Source organism: Trachypithecus francoisi, unplaced genomic scaffold (assembly GCF_009764315.1).
Source record: "Trachypithecus francoisi isolate TF-2019V2 unplaced genomic scaffold, Tfra_2.0 Lachesis_group8, whole genome shotgun sequence".
Taxonomy (NCBI): Eukaryota; Metazoa; Chordata; class Mammalia; order Primates; family Cercopithecidae; genus Trachypithecus; species Trachypithecus francoisi.
This window is the reverse complement of record NW_022681473.1, coordinates 34,213,647-34,230,147: the sequence shown is the minus strand read 5'-3', so window position 1 is coordinate 34,230,147 and position 16,501 is coordinate 34,213,647. Positions and strand designations below refer to the sequence as shown.

Genomic DNA, 16,501 nt, shown 5'->3' with positions numbered 1-16,501 from the left:
CAGACAAAGCCTCTAAGTGTACTTTTTACATTAAAAAAAAAAAAGAAAAAAAAAAGAAGACTAACATGGTGGTCTGCAAAAGTGTGGCAGTTTTGTACATACTGATATTGAAATAATAGTCTAACCGTGCTAGGATAGCTACTTAAACATCTAGTTTCCAGTATGCTATGAAAGTCTAAAAGGGAAAAAGACATGGGAAGGAAAGAGCTAAGGAAATACTGAAAAAGAAGAAAAACAAACTGATGAATAGATCTTCCAAGACTCAATAAGCTTCTCCTTTTTGGAAACAGTTCAGAATTATCTAGAGTTTGCCCTACAGGATGCAGTAGATTCAGCAGCATTAGCTTTGTTTCTACATCTTAAAAGCTCATCTTCATAAGCTTTAAAATCTCAGAATTAAAATCGAGTATGTCACAAATACAAACTACCTATTTCATTATGGCCTGTTTAGTTTGTCTTGCCACTTGAATAATTTTTACCAAAATATCCCCATGAAAGAAGTTTAAAGAACAAAAATTGTATTTAGAGCAGGAGTTAGATGGATTCAGTCTGTAAGGAGAGGTGATCTGAATGGCTCCCGGTTGCAGGATATGTCTATGAGTTGATTATGACTATGCTTTCTCTATGAGTCGTTCTTTATCCCTACAAATGTAGGTAACTTTCCGAACCCAAAATCCAGGTATAACATAGAAAACAGGATTTGTTTTATTTCACCAAAATTCTTTACTCTTCCAGAAAGTCAAGTAGCCAATAACCAAATAAACAAAAAACGCTGTCCAATTATGCAACATACAGTAGGGTTCTAGGAACAAATTCCTACGGACAAAAAACAAATCTAATTTTAGATTGCTTCTTTAATGCTCGAGTGCAAACAAAGGATTGTACAGAATAGGAAAAAAGTCAGCTCTAAAATGAAGTCCAACTGTCACGGACCACAAGGCGGGTGCCCTCAGGGAGTGTATAGGAAAAAGAATTTATTTTTAAAAATAAATGAGAGAAGAAAATAAAAATACCCAGTGTTTATATATAAAGTGCAAACTAAAAGGGCCATTCAGCATTTCTACAATGAATTTCAGATGGAGAGCACTTCACAAATTATGGCCACCACGCTAATGTGCAGGACAGTGATGAATCTGTAATGAAAATAAGAAAGTGGCTTACCAAGAAAGAAGTGTATGTTTCGAATTTTTTTTAAATAGCAAATGCAGCCCAACTCTGTAACAAAATTCATTTCTACCTTGTTAGTAAGTGCTATTTTACAGAGTTCCAGACATTCATTCATTCATTCATCCACTGATACGACTTTTCCTCTGTGTGAGCGTTAGGGGTCATTTCTCTTCTCTCACCACCATATCCCAATGGTGTCTCTATTATATTCTTTCCCTACAGAATGTCACTAATGGTGTGGGATTTGTGTTCGTAATTTTACATGGACAAATGTAAAGGTAAGGAATGGGAGAAACCTCAGACTGTTAACATGGGAAGAGATGATGCTAAGGCTATCAAGTCTATTGACTGGTAAGGAACCTGAAATTGAGAGAGGCCCTACTTGCTAAAGATCACAGAGCTGATTAGTGACCATGACAGGACTAGAATGCAGAGTTCCTGAAATGCTGTCAAGAAGTCTACTACTGTATACTCTTTTAGCTTTCCCAAATGGATTTGAAAATACAGTCATGAGCTGCATAATGACATTGTGGTCAATGACAGACCACATATATGAAGGTGGTACCATAAGATTATAATGGAATTGAAAATTTTCTATCACCTAATGACACTAGTTGTCATAACGTCATTGTGGTGTAACTTATTACTCATGTGTTTACGGTGATGGTGGTGTAAACAAACCTGCCCTGCCAGTGGTACAAAGTATAGCACATACAATTATGTATAGTATATAATATTTGACAATGAAATAAATGACTCTGTCACTGGTTTCCTTATTCGCTGTACTATAGTTTTAATTGTTATTTTAGAGTGTACTCCTTCTACTTATTTAAACAAAAAAAAGTTAACTCTAAAACCCTAGCTGCCTCAGGCAGATCCTTCAGGAGATATTTCAGAAGAAGGCATTGCCATCACAGGAGATAACAGCTCCATGCCTGTTACTGCTCCTGAAGACCTTCCAGTGGGACAAGATGTGCTGGTAGAAGGCAGTAATATGAATGATCCTGACCCTGTGTAGGCCTAGGCTAATGTGTGCTCATGTCTTAGTTTTATACACACACACACACACACACCACACACACACTTTTTATTTCAATAGCTTTTGGGACACAAGTAGTTTTTGGTTACATGGATAAATTGTATAGTGATGAAATCTGAGATTTTAGTGCACCCATCACTTGAGTAGTGTACATTGTATCCAATATGCAGTTTTTAAATCCTTCATTCCCTTCACACCATGTCTTTTCAACAAAAAGCTTAAAAAGCAAAAAAAAAAAAAAAAATTAGTATAAAAACATCTTATAGAATAAGAATATAAAGAAAGAAAATATTTGTGTACAGCTGTACAATGTATTTGTGTTTTAATCTGGTGTATAAAAGAGTCAAAAAGTTTTAAAAAATTAAAAAGGGTATAAAGTAAAAAAGCCACAGTAAGCTAAGTTTCTTACTTTATTGTTGAAGAGACAAAAATATTGTTTATAAACTTATTGTAGAGTGTTTACAAAGCCTAAAATAGTGTTCAACAATGTCCTAGGCCTTCACATTTACTCACCACTGACTCACTGACTGACCCAGAGCAACTTCCAGTCCTATATGCCCCATTCATGTAAGTGCCCTATAAAGGTGGACCATTTTTAATCTTTTATACTCTACCTTTCTCATACCTTTTCTATGTTTAGATATATTTAGATACACAATAGTTATTATTGTGTTGCAATGGCCTACAGCATTCAGTACAGTAAGATGCTGTACAGGTTTGTAGACTAGGAGCAATAGGCTATACCATATAGCCTAGGTGTATGGTAGGTTATACCATCTAAGTTTGTGTAAATATACTCTATGATGTTTGCACAAAGACGAAACCACCCAGAAGATGCATTTCTCAGAATGTATCCCTGTCATTAAGTGACACCATACTTCTTTAAAAATTTCCAATCAGTTATAAGACAATGAAGCAGGCAACAATATTCTCATCTTCCCACACTTGAGAAAGTTGAGTTATACTGAACCAATGAACAGCCTTTGGCCTATTCCTTGATTGCAATATAAAATAGAAGAAAGTGCTACCCAAGAAAGTGAGGACAAAATAAAACAGAAGATTTGCATCAGATCAAGACTTTAAAGCAAATCTTACAGGCAAAAGATAAGGACTTGGAGACAAATTACATTTTTTATCAATCTTTAAAAAACGTTTTTATCATAAAAGTGTTACATACTTGTTATAAGAACAATTCAAATTATACAAAAGTACAAGAAATAAAAAGTAAAAGGTCCTTATCCAACACTCCTTCCTGCAAATTCAGTTCCAAATGTATTCCCTAAATAATCACCAGTAATGTTACTTATCTTTCCACACACTTTTATATAGTTATTTAGCCAAATGACACCGTTTCTATAACACTCTTCTGTAACACTGTTTTCGTACGCAAGCATATCTAATACAGAACTAAAACAAACAGTTACTTCCTACCACATTCTTGAACTGAATAAGAATGAAATCTCAGATCAGACAAAATCTTATAATACTTTGGCATGAAATAATCACCCAGATACCCTAAAAGCTACAGATTTTTTTTTTAATAGCGATGGCCAAGCAACACTGACAGATACTACACAATACAATAATAAAGCAATTTGGACTGGTCAGGTTTCATATAGCCAAGTAGTTTAGAAAGGAAAATGTTAACAACTTAACTCATGCTCATCAGCTGGTAGACAATACCATAAATATTATCATAGAATCTATTTATCAAGTGATATCTTTTGGGCACTGTATGTCATTATGTATCATTTCATTTAATGCTCACAACCATATTAAAGGATCATTGAACCTATTTTACAGATGAGAAGACAGGTTCAGCAATTTTTCCATCGTCACCCAGCCATGGCAGTAACTGGCAGGATCAGCATTTGTCTACAGATCGCTGATTTCAGACCACATTCTCAGCTACCATATACATGTTGTCCTCATTCCCCAGCCCAAACTGTGCCTTTTGCACTCAATTCTGGTTAATTACAGTTAGCGCTTGATGTTTCTGTTTTAGCCACAGATAGAGGTGGGAAGTCTAAGAAACTGACTGGGGTACAGAGAACCTAGGTCCGGCTTATGTGGAGGGAGGCCACTGTGATTCCACAGAGGGCAACCAGTCAGCACTCAGCTCACAAGATTCCACCTCCCCTTGGGACTGCCACTCCCGTGGAGTAACTGGAGGTGGATGAGACATTCCTAGGCTGTTTAGAATCTTGACAGGCACTAAACCAGGACACTTGTCAACCTTTACAAACCAAAATCCCACCCAGAAAAGTTTCCATGACTCTTTGCTGATCATGGCTCCATGAGGAAAAAAGGACAAGATTTAGCAATGACTTTATTTACTCATTTTTATACACTCCACTGCTTTTCAAAATGAACTGGCAGTTTAAAATTAAAAACCCAGAATCAATGAAACAATTATTAATGATAACAGCTAACATTTACTGAGCATAGTCTATGTATGTATAAGCATTAACATATAACACTGTTTCATTCTTGTATCCTCCACAACCTTTTGAGATAGGCATTACTTTTATGGTCCAGATCTTACAGATAGAAAAATAAAACATAAGGAAGTTACAGTATTTCTCCACAGTTGGTTACACAGCTAGTCAGTGGTGCAAGCAAATTTTAAACCCGATAATCTGTTTCCACAAGTGATGTTGACCACTATGCTACCCTGCCTCCATAGAACAAGGATAAAAGAACAAGCACAGAGTAAGATTCGAGGGGTGTTAACAACAGAAGGTGCAAACAAGGAAAGTGGCTGAAACTGAAAACTTGATTTGAGCTCCCTAGTTGTCAATCCTTAAAGAAAAAGATGAAGAATTAACTTCAGTAGGGTATCCTAATGTAATGGTTTTCACCGGGCTGAGGCGTTCCAATAACACAGGGATTTCAGTGCTAAAACTGCGATGGCTGAATCCCCTACTAATAAAGTTTCGTAACATTTGATTAGGCCTCAGATCATGAAACACATACAAAATCTTTATGGTGTTTTCAGACCTACACTGGCTCCTTCAGCGCCTCCTCTCACCATCATTAAAAATACTAAATAATTTTTCTTAACATTCTGCTTGGGAAAGACGAAGGGGTTGTGGAAAAATGAAGCCCTGTTAATTGCTGGGTTTCAATCATGACATCTACTAGTATGTTCAAGAGTCTGGGTAAGCGAGGCACACAAATTCTAGGTTAAATTTTGCTCTGCCAGCTCCAGCTGTGCTTTAATTTTCTTTCCCAAGGTCATACAGGATTGTTTTCTTTAAAAAAAAAAAAAAAAAAAAAAAAAAAAACTTCCCTACATAACAAGCAGAGATTCAAGCCAGTCATTCTTAGAGAGCTTGGTGGTAATCTTGTCAGAACTCAGAGATGAAAACTAAACCAATGCTTCTTAAAGCTGTTTGAAACATCAGCTCTGAAATCAGCGATGAGCTTCATGAAAATGGGGACTGGGTCTTATTTATTTCTGTTTCCTTAATAGCATCGCCTTGCAAATAAACATTGTCTTAACTGCAATCTTAATCTTAGCAAGTCAGAGCTAAAAAGATCCTTAACCATCATTTAGTGCAAATGTTTACATATGAGTAAACTGAGACTTGGAAAAGAAAATTCATTAGTCATAAAGCTGAGCTGAGACTAATTGAATTAAATGGGAAGTGAGTTCTTCCCATTTAAGGTGAAAAAACCTCACTACCACCACAAGGCTGTAGGAAAGAAAATAAGACATCATTAAAGGGATAGGATTTTTAACTATAATCCAGGTGATCTGTCAGGGGTCTTCAGAAATCTCAAGTGCACGTGAAAAAGGGAAGCAAATAATTTAACAATCCACGCAAAATAAATGAGCAACTATGCAAGTGGAAAAGACAAAATATCTTTACCTTGGGGAGAGGAGCAAAGTTCTGCCATGACATGTTGAAATTTTCAGAAAACCTGAAGACATTTTAGACTAAATATTTTATAGATATTTTCTAGCCAACTAAAGTTTCTAATTAGATTAAGGCCAATTGTTTTTCTTAATATAACAGAAATATGACATGATTGCATACAACCAAGATCCCTGACCACCTACAACAGGCCAGTCACTGTGCGAGGCCATCACGCCTACAAAACAATGGCATGTTCTCAAGCAAGAAAGAGTGAAGCCAAGGAAAAGGTAAGTCAGCCTCCAGACAATACGCACCATCATAAAAACATTCAAAATGTCGAGAACTGACAGAAAAATTCCAATGAAAATCTCCAAGCATCAATCCAATCACTCTATCCAATGCATAATCAAATCAATGGATCAATCGACCAGTGTTTTTGAGCATCTGTCACCTGCTCAGAAGAACAAGCCTTTCTTTAAGAAATAATAAATTAAGAGAATAAGACACAGACAGGCAGATAGATACAGATAGGCAGATAGGCAGGTAGGTAGACAGATAGACAGATAGATTAAGAAAAATAATGGAGGTGGTATAAAGTGTTGCCAAGTAACTTGGGCAGGCATGATCATTTTGGATTGGAATGGCTTAAGTGGAGGAACCTAACCTGGCTTTGAGGCATTTGATGAGCACAGTGTAACTGTGTTACAGCTGTGATAAAAAGTGATGGCAGTGGCATTAAGATGGAAGGGACTAAGGTGTGTCCAGATGACAGGGAGCCAAACTGTGTGGTTGAAGCAGGGGGTTCAAATGGGAAACCCTCATTGGCGATAAAAGTGAAAAGGCACACTGGAACTAGCCTGTGGAAGAATCCTCTATTCCAAGATCGGGAGTCTGGTGAAAGCACTACACAGCTGTCTAAGTTGCCCCATTTTCAAGCGATTTTTTTCAAAAGAGGTATAATTTGATCCTTCAAATTTGTTATGGCTAGATATAAGCAGATCAACTTTAAAGTTACGTGATTTTTAAAATATCTATGTGCATTCACAGGTTGCAAGTGGAATCTTAAGGCCAAGAACAAGTGAGCAGATGTCTGCAGACTTGAGAACTAAGCTGGCGTTCCCCAGCAGTCATTTTCCAAGGAATCTGGGCAAAACACACTTTCTTTTGCCTGAATGGAAACAGCATCTACAAAGTTCCTTGTAGTTCTGTAATATAAAAATATAACACCAGCAAAACAGAGCTGAAGCTATTCTAAAGTATGGCTTACACAAATATTGTAGCATATTTGAAGAAAAAGAAATAACTAGAAACAGCAGAATAAAAAGAATATTTGAATTGAACATATATTTATTATTCAGAAAAGCCATTTTAACAAGGAAAAACTTTATTCACCTTAAACATTTTTCCTTAAAATCATGTTAGCGATCCTTCATAATCATTAATATATACTCATTTAAAGAAAGTTTAAAGTTCTTACAAATAGTTCAGCAGTAACCACTTACAATGATTGTCTTTTCCTTTTTTTTTCTTTTTTTTTCGTCACTCAAGCATGTTGCTTTAGAATGGCTGCTTTGCAGAAATCTCATCATAGGTAACTGAGTCGCTCTCCAGAATATACTTGCAAAGCAACATCCTAGCATTTACAGTAATATCCAGGCAGTCAGGGGAAAGACCCTTTTGTTTGGTTAGCGTTTCTAGATTCCAGAGGGGCAGGTGTGTGTTTGGGGTGTCCTACTACTTTTTTAAATGCTCACATAAAACAATTACTAAAAAAGGAGCTTGTGACTTGGACATGTCCCAAGTTCAATTCTTACAGGAGTGGTAAAAACAGTCAACAGAGTCCTAACCTCCTTTCTATCTTGACTATACAATAGTTTTCAAAGAGGTTTAGTCCTACTATGAAAGACTCATGTTAGACATTGGAAGGGTCTCATAGAGAATGAGCACCAGGCCTTGAATAAACAAGAGAGATGGTGACCTTTTGCTCCCTTCTGCTGAAAGCCCAGCACATCCTGTAGCAGAGGACCAGAAAAAAGTTGATGTGCAACCAGGTGCTGCGAAATCCTTGCCTCTGGGTTTCTGCCACACTTTGTTCCTTAAACAGTTTAAACCTCAACATGACTTAAATAGTATTAGGGAGTGAGAGAAAAGTACAATTCCTGGAACCAACTATTCCACTGTCCCTTATTCCTTTGTTCCCCATATTGTTTGAGTCCTACAGCATGCAGCACACGTTTCACTAGCAACAGGCAAGACAATGGATCTAGCAGTAGCTGGACAATTAGTCCCAATTAGGCCTATTTCCCAGCTGAATGTAAAGGGGTAGTGGGGTGAGGTGTGGGGAAAAAAAAAAAAAAAACTACAGAAATTTTAAAGAAGTATTTCAGAATTGAGGCAAGCAATACAATGTAAAGCAAATTTAACTAGGGGTCAGGAGTCTCAGGCAAATTCTCTGTGTGGCATTGCAAACACTTTAACCTCTCTGTTATTTTCTGTTCTTACCTATAAATATGGGCAACCAACCACCAGCCCTCAGAGGCTCTGAAAATTTAATGTCAAATTGTGGTTGAAAGTGCTCCGAAAATTCGAAATGTTACACAGATGTATGGGATTCCTCCTGAGCTGTATTTGAAACCACAGATACCCATCCGATGTGTAAATCATTTACCTTTTAGTCTCCCTAGCAGAAGTTAAGAGTGAATGCTTTTCTTTTTTTTTCTTTATTTTCCTGATTGCTAATTTTGTTAAGTTCATGAGTGATACTTACATATGTACATGTGGAGGCTGGAATCTGCTCTGGTTGATGTTGTAGTGCGTGAATGCCTGGGTGGGGTTTGAGCTGTACTCATCCACCGTTATGGTAACTTTGCCTTGAGAAGGAATCCCATGTGCCATCCTTCCTCCCTATAGGCATGAGCAATTCACAACTTTACAGAGCAAAAGATGGAAGTAGGCATGGTGCGTTTCAGCCAACCTCTGAATCCAAGGATCTACTCATCAATACCGCTGTGCATTTCTGAAAGAAAAAAGAAATATGTATATAAAATGAGAACAAAGAGAAAAAGGGTGTTCTAAGAGACATAAATTTAACATCTAGATGTGAAACTAGTTCAGGGAAAATCTGAATATGTGTTGTTGGCTCGTGGATACAACTGTTCCCATCTCTCTTCCCTTCATGCACTTCAAAGCAGATAGTACACTCTATACATCATTGCTGGGTGCTAGCAAATCATCTCAATAGAGTTCAAACTAAGATTTCCTCTTTAATTATAATTATGGCACTTAACGTGAATTACGGAAGGGGCATATCCACAGTTGCCATGGCATCTGGCTATACATGGTTTGTGCTCGAAGTGAAGAATCTTCCAAACCTTCCCTGCTAATTGGAACGTTTGGTCTTTATAAAGTTGGTGTCATATAATCATTTGAAAGCTCCATGTTTAAAACAGCTGTATAACTCAATGACAGATAAGAATTTAAAATGTTGTGCTTATAACAAATACATGTGTATAACTATAACATGCTCATAATACCCACACAATACACACATTTTTTCTTTCACAAGCAGCTCCCAAAATACATAGGTAGGCAATGCTTGGCATTTCTCTCTGGCCCAGAACCTTATGGTAAGGCAAATCCTTCTTGTTAAATGTAATGTCATTTCTTTCAACACTCCAGTCACTCAGGGGAAAGCCAAACACCTCCAGGTCTGGACCACCACTTTGAATGCATTCATTACCTCCCTTCTTCAAGCCCCGATGGAGCGGTAAAGAAGGGCGGCCATTACATCTGTCACCTCATTCTTGGTGCCACATAATTCTCAGTAGTTGGTTTCGTTTTTTAAAAATTTCCATTAGTTCTGATTTTTTCATAAATGTCAATATATTATTTGCTGCACTGGGTTGAGAAATGAAGATGTCTATTTTTATGGTGGGTGTGCAAAGGGAGAGGGAAGCAAATTCTCATGTCCAAGTTGTTGCAATTGATTAGTGCGGTAGAGAAGAATCCGTAGTACGCTCCTTGGGTAACCCTTAGGTAACCCATGCTCTTACTTTAAGTGCTCTACATCAGAATAGGTTTGCCGTGTGCACCATTGAGCACTGAGAATCTTATCTGCTATTTCAAATAAAAATATTTAGAATAATAAGATTAGATTTAAAATTGGCATGAAACACCTTAAATATCGAGCAAAAGGCAGATGGCCTGCCATAGGCCATTTATTTTATTATTTTACAACCCGGGGCTTGTGTAGTCCTCCATATGCTAGCTGGGCTAAGAAATTCCAGAGTGTTCTACTCAAATCATTGCCTTCTTCATATTAGCAAAGCAAGCTAAATAACACCCACCCTGCCTGCCTTCCTAATGTCAAGTGCACTGCCAAGAGATGAATCCCCATGCTCTGGCATTTTAAACAAAGTGTCACTTTGGGTTCTCTTTCTTTTTCCTGACTTCATGGGAGGTATGAGTCTTTTAAGCGCCAGATGACAGACAACCAGGCCAGTAGGATTAACTAAATTAAAATCTTTCCCTGCTCCTCTGATGTAAGATATCTATAAGAACTGCTTACAAATCATAATGTAGCAGTTTTCATACCAAGTTTGCAGCTGTTTCCTTAATTTCCCCCACAATTATATTTTACTGTTATTTTGCATAACAGTAAAACACAACACCTGCTTCAAATTGCAGTCCTGTTCTAAGTACTGTAATTCTCTTTTGAGACACAAAGTACCGAGACACTACTGAAGCGCAAAACTGCATAATTGCGTGGCGCTGAAAAGTAAATACAAATGAAAACATCTTCCTGTTATAGAAATGACTGTCATTAAAAAGAATGTTAGCCATCAAAGCACAGAGGGGGAAAAATACACATTTTCAGACTGTGAGAACTTAGTGTTTGCATAAATTAGAGAGTGGTGTAAAAATTACTTGACAATTCTTATGTTCCTTCTTCCATCAATGTCTATTGTGTGAAATACTGAATATTAAGAAGCAAAGGAAATCAAATTCATGTCTAGACCACTGTGACCTCTGAGTAACAATCTCTGCACCCAATACTAGAAAGATTTTAAATGTTTCTGGAGTAAACACACTAAACCAAGCAAATGTGGCCTAGAAATAAAATATACATAACTAATATTTAAACATCTAAGCAATGAATTGTAGCAGTTAGCATGATACCCACCCAAGTTCTACTATTTGAAGCTAAGAAGAGACAGAACTTAGCAGCTGATCAATTTGCACTTCTACATGGTCTGCTTGATCCTAAAGTCATCCTTCTCTATCAGTGAACATCTATGCCTCTTTGCACCTTTGCCCCAGGAAGACAAATAGAACATCTTTTCATCAGCAAGCACAGGCCCCTGTAACTCTGAAAGGCTAAATGGGTGGCTGGCACCTCATTTGAATTCATCTTTGCCATGTTCCCTTTCAAATGTTTTATCGAAACAGTGCACCTGCAGCGTCTATCTTCTTTAATCTGGAGTCCTTTGAAGAAAATGTCAGACTGAGGCAGAGAGCTTCAAAACTTTCACAGCACCTTTACAGACAAGTCAAGAAAAGGCTTATTTTTAAAAATGCTATGTTCACCCCCACCCATATCTCAAAATGAACATAACCTAAGAATTTTAAACACAAACACCTGGAAAAGACTTTTTTTTTTTTTTTTGGTAACTCTCAGAGACACGAGACAATGCACAAAACCACCTCCTATAACCTGAGAAATGTGGAGAGAGTTTGAAACAAGACAGAATGATACACTGCTTACAACTATCAAGAAGATGTGCATTTAGGCAGTAAAACCTTCCAAATGATCAGATTTTGGTGCATCTCACCCTCTTCACACTTACTTTAACTTTTCACACACAATATTTAAAGACAGCACTAATCTTTTCATAAATTTTCATTTTGTACTTCAACACACTTGCTCCACAAAACAAAGGAACCCAGGACGAAATATCAAGAAGCCAAAAGAAAAATCTAAAAGGGACTGACACTGCCAAACATTCATGCTGGTGCTAGTTTGATTTTTCTCTTTAAAAAGAAAATCATGTGCGTATATTCTGCATTTCCTAGACAGCAATCGCTTCTGTCCTTTAAGCTGTACAACTAGCAATATTCTTTTCCAGGAATCTAGTTGGAAAACCTTTTAAAGTCGCCTGGCAATAAAAGGATTAAAAGCTGAGTAATTAAATAACTGTCTCCACCTCCTAGACACCAGAAGTCCAATTTACCAAAACTTTCAAAGCAACAACTCATGACCTCTCTACCCCTGCACTGCCCAGCACAGCCTATGAGAAAAGAGCCCGCGGTTTTCTCGTTTCAACAAGAATGCTCATTTTAATCACTTGCCCCAAGATCTCCCGACCGAGCCTAGCGGGACTTTGGAACTTGCCTGCTCCAAATTCGCCAAATTTCACTCTCTCCTCCCTCTGCCGCGCCGACCCAGTGCGTTCTTAACTCACGCCCCTACTCTTTTATGCCCACTTCCAGTTACTCATCCCTGTATCTGGGAGCGATGCCCACACGCCTTCCCGGCGGGCTTCTCCGCCAGGGTTTTTTTGGGGGATGCTGACATAAAGTTCCACGTGCTTCTGTCCACCGAGTGCCCTCCCTCCCACCGCACTTACACCTGAACTTGTCTCCAGCACTGCGGACACCCGAGTGACACATTCTTTCGGAGAGGGAGGGCAAGACTTTTCTCCGGAGCCTCTGGCAACTCGTGGAGTCTATATAAGGTGGGGCGGTGGGGGGCGCGGAATTCTCTACTTTGGATTGGTTTGTTTGTTTTAAATCTAGGGTGGTGGGCAGTTGCGCGGAGCGGGGTGGGGGGGGGCTTTATCAACTAACACACACACACACACACACACACACACTCGCCCTGCCCTTCTAGGCTCACGGCTGGCTCTTCCCGGGTACAACTTCCCCTTCCTTCCTGGAGCACCAGCGCCTTACTCGCTCAGTCCCCCGTTGCCACCTCCGTTGCCTATACGGCCGCCGCTCCTGCTGGCACTGCTGGCGCTAGCGCTCGCGGCCCCGGGCTCCGCTGGACGCCTATCTTTTTTCTCTCCCTCTTCCCTAGCTCTGGGTTGATTGATGACCACCGGCGGCCAATGGCTCTGACACCACGCCATTCTCGGTCGGGCATCACGGCCCCACGTCCCCGACGTCAGCCTCCCGGGCGCGTAGGCATCCCCGAACCCACAGCGCGGAGCCGGAGCCCGGGGCCGCCGCCTCCTCCCTGCTCTGCGCCTGGGCGCTGCCAGGTTCCTTCCCCGGAACGGCTGAGAAAGGAAGGGAGGGAGCCAGCGAGCGTTGAAAGGGGGTGTGGAGGCCACGGGATCTCCCCCTCTTTTGAAATCTTTTTTCACTTAAACTTTTGCTTGTTTCCACCCCCCCGACCTGTTTGTGTTTGTTTGCAGCATCTCAAATCAATTATACATTTTTCACGACTCGCATTTGCACTTAATTTGGGGTGTGTGTGTGAGAGGGGGGTGGTGATGTACTATTATAAATCAACTCCACTGGGGCATCCTTAATTTATTTTCTTACTGACGGATTCCAACCCGCTCCTGAGCCTCTAGAAAAATGCCCCCTTCACCTCCTAGGCCGCAAAACCCCGCAATTCAAAGGCTTTACAAAGATAATCTTGTTACACGTAAATAGCAAGGAAAGTCCTGCCTCTGTAGAGAAGAAATCCGGCGGCAACGGTTACTTTTCCTGGCTACTCGTCCCCCGTCGCCTAGCCCCGACCCCAGCTCGGGTCGCCGAGTCGCTCCGCAGGCTGCGAGCGCGGAGACCCAGGCAGCAGCGGAGAGTGAGGTTGGGGCGCGGGGACTGGGTGAGAAAGAGCCCCGAGCGAGAGCGGCGCGCGCGGGCGGCCCCGGGGGCGGCCGCGGGGTGCAGCCCGAGCACAAAGCTGCGCGGCGCCTTCCCCTAGTCACTGCACCTGGCCTCGGGCCTCCGCGGGAGACCAGGGATCGGGCCAACACAATGCACCCGGGCCTAGGCCGGGGCGGCTCGAACACATCACCCCGGGACTTTCTAGTAAACAGCTCGCTGAGCCCTCGTCCCCACCCCCATCTCCGTCGCCCGGCTTTCGCCGCAGCTTCTCGCCGATACCCCCTCCTTTCCTTCTAAGAAATCCCGGCGGAGGAGGGGGCGAAGAGGTGGGGACCCCCAGAGGTCGGGGGGCTGATGGCTGGAGGGGGTGGGGGAGAAGAGAAGAGGCGCAGGATGGGGAGTGGGAGGGAAGACAGCTCCTAAAAAAGAATTTGCTTTCGCTCAGGGGTTGAAAATCAGCCCTCCCCGGGCGCCGAATTGCCCGGGAGGCGCCCGCTCGTGCGGATGTCAGGGGCACCGGGGCAGCCCGGGTCCGCAGCCTCCGATCCCCTCGCACGCGCCTCTGACAAGGCACCTCTCACCCGGGCTCCGCTTTGTGTGTGCATTTTTTTCCCTTCCTCTCGCGCTCGGCACCGGGCTCCCGGCCGCCTCCTCCCCCTCCCCCGCCCTCCGCCTCCCTTCCCCGGGCGGATTACCTTTCCCGGGCTGCGCTCCGGGTCCCGGGGATGCCTTCAGCGCCCGGCGAGCAGGCAATCCATAGCTGAGCGGCCCGAGCTGGCTGGAGGAGCGCTGGGGGCGCGCGGGGGCGGCGAGGGGCGCGGGCGGGCCAGAACCTTCGACCCCGGAGGTCCCGCCGCAGGCTGGGGCTGGGGGCCAGGGGGCGCGGCGCTAGAGGGAGGCGGGGGGAGAAAGGACCCGAGCAGCCTCGATCTGGGGAGAGAGCGAGCGAGGGGGCGAGGAGAGGGAGCGAGGGCGCGGCGAGCCAGAGGGAGCGCGAGCGGTGCAGTGACAGGGACTGCCACTGGGGTCAAAGGAGCACAGCTCCAGGAAGCAGGGCGGCCGAGGCGCCGCTCCGTGCGCGCTCCCCGGCGGGACCCCGCGCCCCTGCACGCCTCTCCTGCAGTCCCTGCCCACTCGGACCCCCACCGGTGCCCCGAAGCCCCAGGGTTTCGAGAGGAGGAGGGAACCGAGGGCGAGGCCCGGCAGCCTGCTGGTGCTCCCGGGTCAAGCAGGCGGCAGGAAGCTGAGCTGCAAGTTCATCATCATGAGTGTGATCTGCGTAAAAAATGATAGGGGAAGGAAGGCAGGCTACGGTGCCCCAGGAAAATAAGGGATCTTTCTCCCAAATGGTGTTCTTCTGCAAAGAGAACACCCAGCTCCCCCCACCCACCGACCTGCCAGGCTCTGTCAGGAGTCCTGGCACCGTTCCAGGACGCAGGGCTCACCGTGGGGGTAAGGGGAGCGGCTGGGACACTTCGCTCAGACCTAGGAAGGCGACCTTAGGTTCCCTCCCATCTGCTGATCTGAGGCTTTCCTGGGGGAGAGCTGTGCTCCTTTTCCCCCAAGCCTTTCAACACGCCAGACACACACACACTCACACACTCACCTCTTTCTCTCTGCAATGTTGCTGAGAAAGAAAAGGCCAACCCAGCTGATCATTTTTTTCACCTCCATGAATTAAGGCTGGTTCAGGACAGGAAGGTGAGGAGAGGCAAAGACTCTAATTGTTTCCATTTTCGTCTTTTGGATCAAATTTTCCCCAAAAGATAAGCACGTCAAAAGCATTTTAAAAATCAAAGTTAGTCCAGTTTTGTCTGCTACTTTGGAAAATGGAAGAAAAGGTTTTCAGAATTGTATACGAACACCACAAGGAAAGGAAATGCCGCTGAAATGCTGGAAGACAGAAAACAAGGGAGAGAAGGCTTTTAGAAAACTTGGTTGGCAGGATTGTCTGTGAAAGATGAGGTGGCCCTGTGATGTTATGCCATTGTCATTGCTGAAAGATTGGGACAGCAACCAGATCTAATTCCTTTCTAGGAGTCAGACTGAAAGAGCTGTGCATTCTCCGAAGGGAAATCCAATGTATATGTGTGAGAGAGAGAAGTGTACAAAGTATACTATGTGACAATCGACTAGACATCCTGGCTGAAATTATATCCCCTAAAAATAAAAAGGAGCCATTGCAACCTGGTCTGTGGCCTCTGTGCTGAGACTAATTGGTTTCCAGGGTCTGGGGAGGAAGGGAGAGAGGCTTGTAGGAGCCCCTATAAAAAAAAGATCAAACGGAATTCACTTGAAAATATTTCCTTTACAATGGGCTTTCCTGGCACTTGAATTTTAAGTAACCCATCTCTTATGCCTAGGCTGAAATGAAAAGGGAAATGGTCTTACTAATGTATTTATTTTATTTTACAGCATGCCCAGAGTGTCAGTACTTGTCAAATGTGCTGGGGTGGAAAGGACAGTGTCTTTCCTTGCCCAGCACAAATCAGAACAAGTGACATTGACATTAAAGGATGCCAAAGATGGGGGCGTAGGGGCACCTTTAAATTTTGTTTTCTTTTGTTTTCTAGTCCATCAGCGAGCACTGACT

At 42.4% G+C, this 16,501-nt stretch overlaps 1 protein-coding gene across 1 annotated transcript in view; it reads right to left on the bottom strand.

Annotated features, from left to right (window-relative positions):
• The window catches only part of MPPED2 (metallophosphoesterase domain containing 2), a 181,653-nt gene extending 166,313 nt beyond the window's left edge, over window positions 1-15,340 (bottom strand). Inside the window, exons 1-2 of the mRNA XM_033205641.1 lie at window positions 14,604-15,340; window positions 8,837-9,085 (exon numbers count right to left, since the gene is read on the bottom strand). Of these exons, the coding sequence (XP_033061532.1) occupies window positions 8,837-8,964 (128 nt within the window). The 5' untranslated portion in view covers window positions 8,965-9,085; window positions 14,604-15,340. The remainder of the gene's footprint in view (window positions 1-8,836; window positions 9,086-14,603) is intronic.
• Between the last annotated feature and the right edge of the window lie 1,161 nt (window positions 15,341-16,501).